Below are 3,573 nucleotides of genomic sequence, written 5' to 3' on the forward strand. Positions count from 1 at the left end.
GAGTTATGTTCAGTCAGTTCTTGGCGTCACATTTTTTTTTTCTGAAGGCGTGCTTCTCTTTAATCGTGTTTAGTTTGTTTAGTAAACCAGTTAGCAGTAGTGTGATAAGCTTATTTTCGGCGGCTATGGTCCTATTTTCGGTGGCCTCTAGCCACCGAAAGTGACTGTACGTGCTGTAGTGAAGGTTCTTTAGTTTGGGCTTTGCTTTGGATCTTATTTATTTTGCTTTCACAGTAATCTAATTTAAGTCCTAGTTGTTCCTAGAGTCAACGTGCCATAAGTTGGTTTCTGTGACTTTCATAGGTAGAACAGAAGTGGGTCAAATTTGGAACAGGTCAAGTTTTTGCGAAGAATTTTTAATTGACTATTATTCATTTTTCTTCTTTATGATCACTATTTTGGTCCGTGGATTTAAGACTCATTCGTCTCTCTCTAGTGATCTGTTCAGTCTTGAGTGCCCAGACAGGTCATGGGCTCATGGCAGCTCATTTCGTTCATAAAAAAGTTTGGTATAGACTTACGATATGTACGCGTAAAAAATAAGAAAATCAAGAGGGCCACACGGGCTTACCAGCAGCTTACTCATTCTTACATTTATATTTAAATTTTATTTTGCGAACATTACAGTAGTCTAAGCTGTAGAGGTGTAGAATAGTATAAAAACAATGTTTTGAATAAACTATGTATAAACTGCTAGACATGGTTGGTTTTATTAGTGTAACATATGTGCTTAAACAAATCAATGATTTTGTCCTAGAAAAATCAGTAAGAAATTTAGTTTAATGAGGAGAAGATTTACAGAAACTTTATGCGACACGCATCAGCTTCAAAGCCGCTAATTTTGAAGAGGAAAACGTTTCTGGAACGCACTGTCCGGAAGTTCCTGCTTAGCAGCTGCTGCAAATAAAATACATGGCGCGGGTGCGGCTTTGCAGAGCGCAAAGCAAACACCATGCTTAGCCCAAAAGAAACACATCTTGCCGTCCCGGTTCATCGTCATCTCGTCCTCTTCCTCTTGTTAGGCCTCGCAATTGCGTCTTTGGCCACCGGAGACGACCAGTTTGTCGTCACCGGCTTCACCCAATCCAGCTTCAACCTCGAGGGCGCCGTCACGGTCACAAATGGTGGCCTCCTTGATCTGTCTACTGGCACAAGCTACCTCAAAGGCCACGCCCTGTACCCGACCCCTCTTCATTTTCGCAAGACGCCCAACGGCAAAGTGCAGTCCTTCTCAGCCTGCTTCGTTTTCAGCATCGTCAACACGTACCCTCTGCTCAGCGACGACGGGATGGCCTTCTTCATCGCGCCCGCCAACACTAGTTTCGCTGGCGCTACGCCGGGGATGTACTTCGGCCTCGTGAACAGCAAGGACGACGGCAAGCCGAGCAACCGCATCTTCGCCGTCGAGCTCGACACCTACCAGAACAGCGAGCTGCACGACATGAACGACAACCATGTGGGCATCGACATCAACGGTGCCACCTCCCTGTCCTCCGCGGCCGCCGGGTTCTACGACGACGAGAGCGGCGGCGCTTTCAGGAACCTGACACTGAACGACCACAGCGAGATGCAGCTGTGGGTGGACTACGACGAGAGGAGCACGCGGATCAACGTGACGCTGGCTGAGCTCAGAGCGGCCGCCAAACCTTCCAGGCCGCTGCTGTCTACGACCTATGACCTGTCGGCGGTGCTGGGAGACCCGGCGTACGTCGGCTTCTCCGCCACAGCTGGGCCCATCAACGTGCGGGACTACGTGCTCGGCTGGAGCTTCGGAATCAACACTCCGGCTCCACCCATTGATGTGTCCAAGCTGCCGAGGCTGCCGCGTGTTGGCCCCAAGCCTCGGTCCAAGCTCCTGGAGATCATCCTGCCGGTTTCCACTGCCGTGCTCATTCTGGCAGTAGGCGCTGCGACCGCCATGGTTGCGTTGACGAGATGGAGGTACGCTGAGGTGCGAGAGGACTGGGAGGCCGAGTTCGGCCCGCACCGCTTCTCCTACAGGGAGCTGTGGCGCGCTACAGGCGGATTCAAAAGGAAGCACCTGCTCGGAGAAGGAGGGTTCGGGAAGGTGTACAAAGGAGTGCTCCCGGTGCCAGGATCCAACGGCGGTACCATCGACATCGCAGTGAAGAGCATGTCTCACGAGTCGAGGCAAGGGATGAAGGAGTTCATCTCCGAGGTCGTCAGCATCGGCAAGCTCCGGCATCGCAACCTCGTGCAGCTGCTTGGCTACTGCCGGAGGAAAGGCGAGCTGTTCCTAGTCTATGACTACATGGCGAATGGCAGCCTTGACAAGTACATCCATTGCTGCAGTGGGGACGACGGGCACCGTAGTGACCCAACTCTGAACTGGTCCCAGAGGTTCCAGGTGATCAAAGGAATTGCCTCAGCTCTGCTCTACCTCCACGAGAAGTGGGACAAGGTCGTGATCCACCGGGACGTCAAGGCAAGCAACGTTCTCCTCGACCATGAGATGAACGGGCGGCTTGGTGATTTCGGCCTTGCGAGGCTGTATGACCATGGCACGGACCCGCAGACGACACACATGGTTGGCACCATGGGGTACCTGGCTCCTGAACTGGTGCGCACGGGCAAGGCCTCCACTGACACGGACGTGTTCGCCTTCGGCATGTTCCTTCTCGAGGTCACCTGCGGCAAAAGACCACTGATGATGATGATGATGCAGAGCACCGCCGAGGGGCGGCGAGACCGTCAGTTTTTTTTGGTCGATTGGGTTCTCGAGCACTGGAAGAATGGGTCGCTCACAGAAGCAGTGGATAGGAGGGTCCAATATCTTGACGACGGCTACGATGCTGACGAGGCATGCACCGTGCTGAAGATTGGACTTCTGTGCCTGCATCCGTTTCCTAGCTCAAGACCAAGCATGCGGAAAATAATGGAGTACTTCGACGGTGACATGCCACTTCCTGAGCTGACGCCTACCAAGCTGAACGCTAACGTGCTGAGAGTGTTGCAGAGCAATGCTTTCAGCCCAACGGTCATGTCGTATCCACAGCTCACGTCAAGCTTCGGTACAGTGTCGGACCTCTCTGGAGGACGATGAAATCCATGGTTTTAGCTTCTTAATAATTATGTAACCATATGTTGAAGTTTTCATCATTTCATGTACCGCTCGTACCTTCCTAAATAGGAGTAGTTCTTTCAGCTGTAGAATTTCACTTCACTGCGGAACATGGTCACCTGACTCAGCCGGTGGTGCTAGGTTATAGGGACTAAAGTTCAGCTCATATCATATCTAATGGTTGAATGCTCGTTACAAGTATTAAAGATATAGTTTAATTATAAAATTAATTACATAATTGAAAACTAATATAAACAGCGAGACAAAATTTTAAACCTAATTAATCCATAATTAACAAATGTTTACTATAACATCACATTAGCAAATCATGAACTAATTATGTTTAATAGTTTCGTCTTGTCGTTAAAAAATTGCAGCTTTAGTTTTTTAAATTTCACCATTAAATAACTCTAACAAATTGTTGAAGTGGGTTCTAGAAGTGTTTGGCTTGCACATGGACTCCGACTTCTTTAATACAACTGATTTGTGTG

The 3,573-nt window shown here is 49.4% G+C and overlaps 1 protein-coding gene across 1 annotated transcript; it reads left to right on the forward strand.

Moving 5' to 3' along the window:
* The first annotated feature begins 883 nt into the window (after positions 1-883).
* Positions 884-3,209, forward strand: LOC103628483 (L-type lectin-domain containing receptor kinase SIT2). Its single transcript, XM_020538471.2, has one exon. It carries the CDS (start codon positions 953-955, stop codon positions 3,062-3,064), a length of 2,112 nt encoding a protein of 703 aa, XP_020394060.1. The 5' UTR covers positions 884-952; the 3' UTR covers positions 3,065-3,209.
* Positions 3,210-3,573: the final 364 nt, after the last annotated feature.

Source organism: Zea mays, chromosome 5 (genome assembly GCF_902167145.1).
Source record: "Zea mays cultivar B73 chromosome 5, Zm-B73-REFERENCE-NAM-5.0, whole genome shotgun sequence".
Classification (NCBI taxonomy): domain Eukaryota; kingdom Viridiplantae; phylum Streptophyta; class Magnoliopsida; order Poales; family Poaceae; genus Zea; species Zea mays.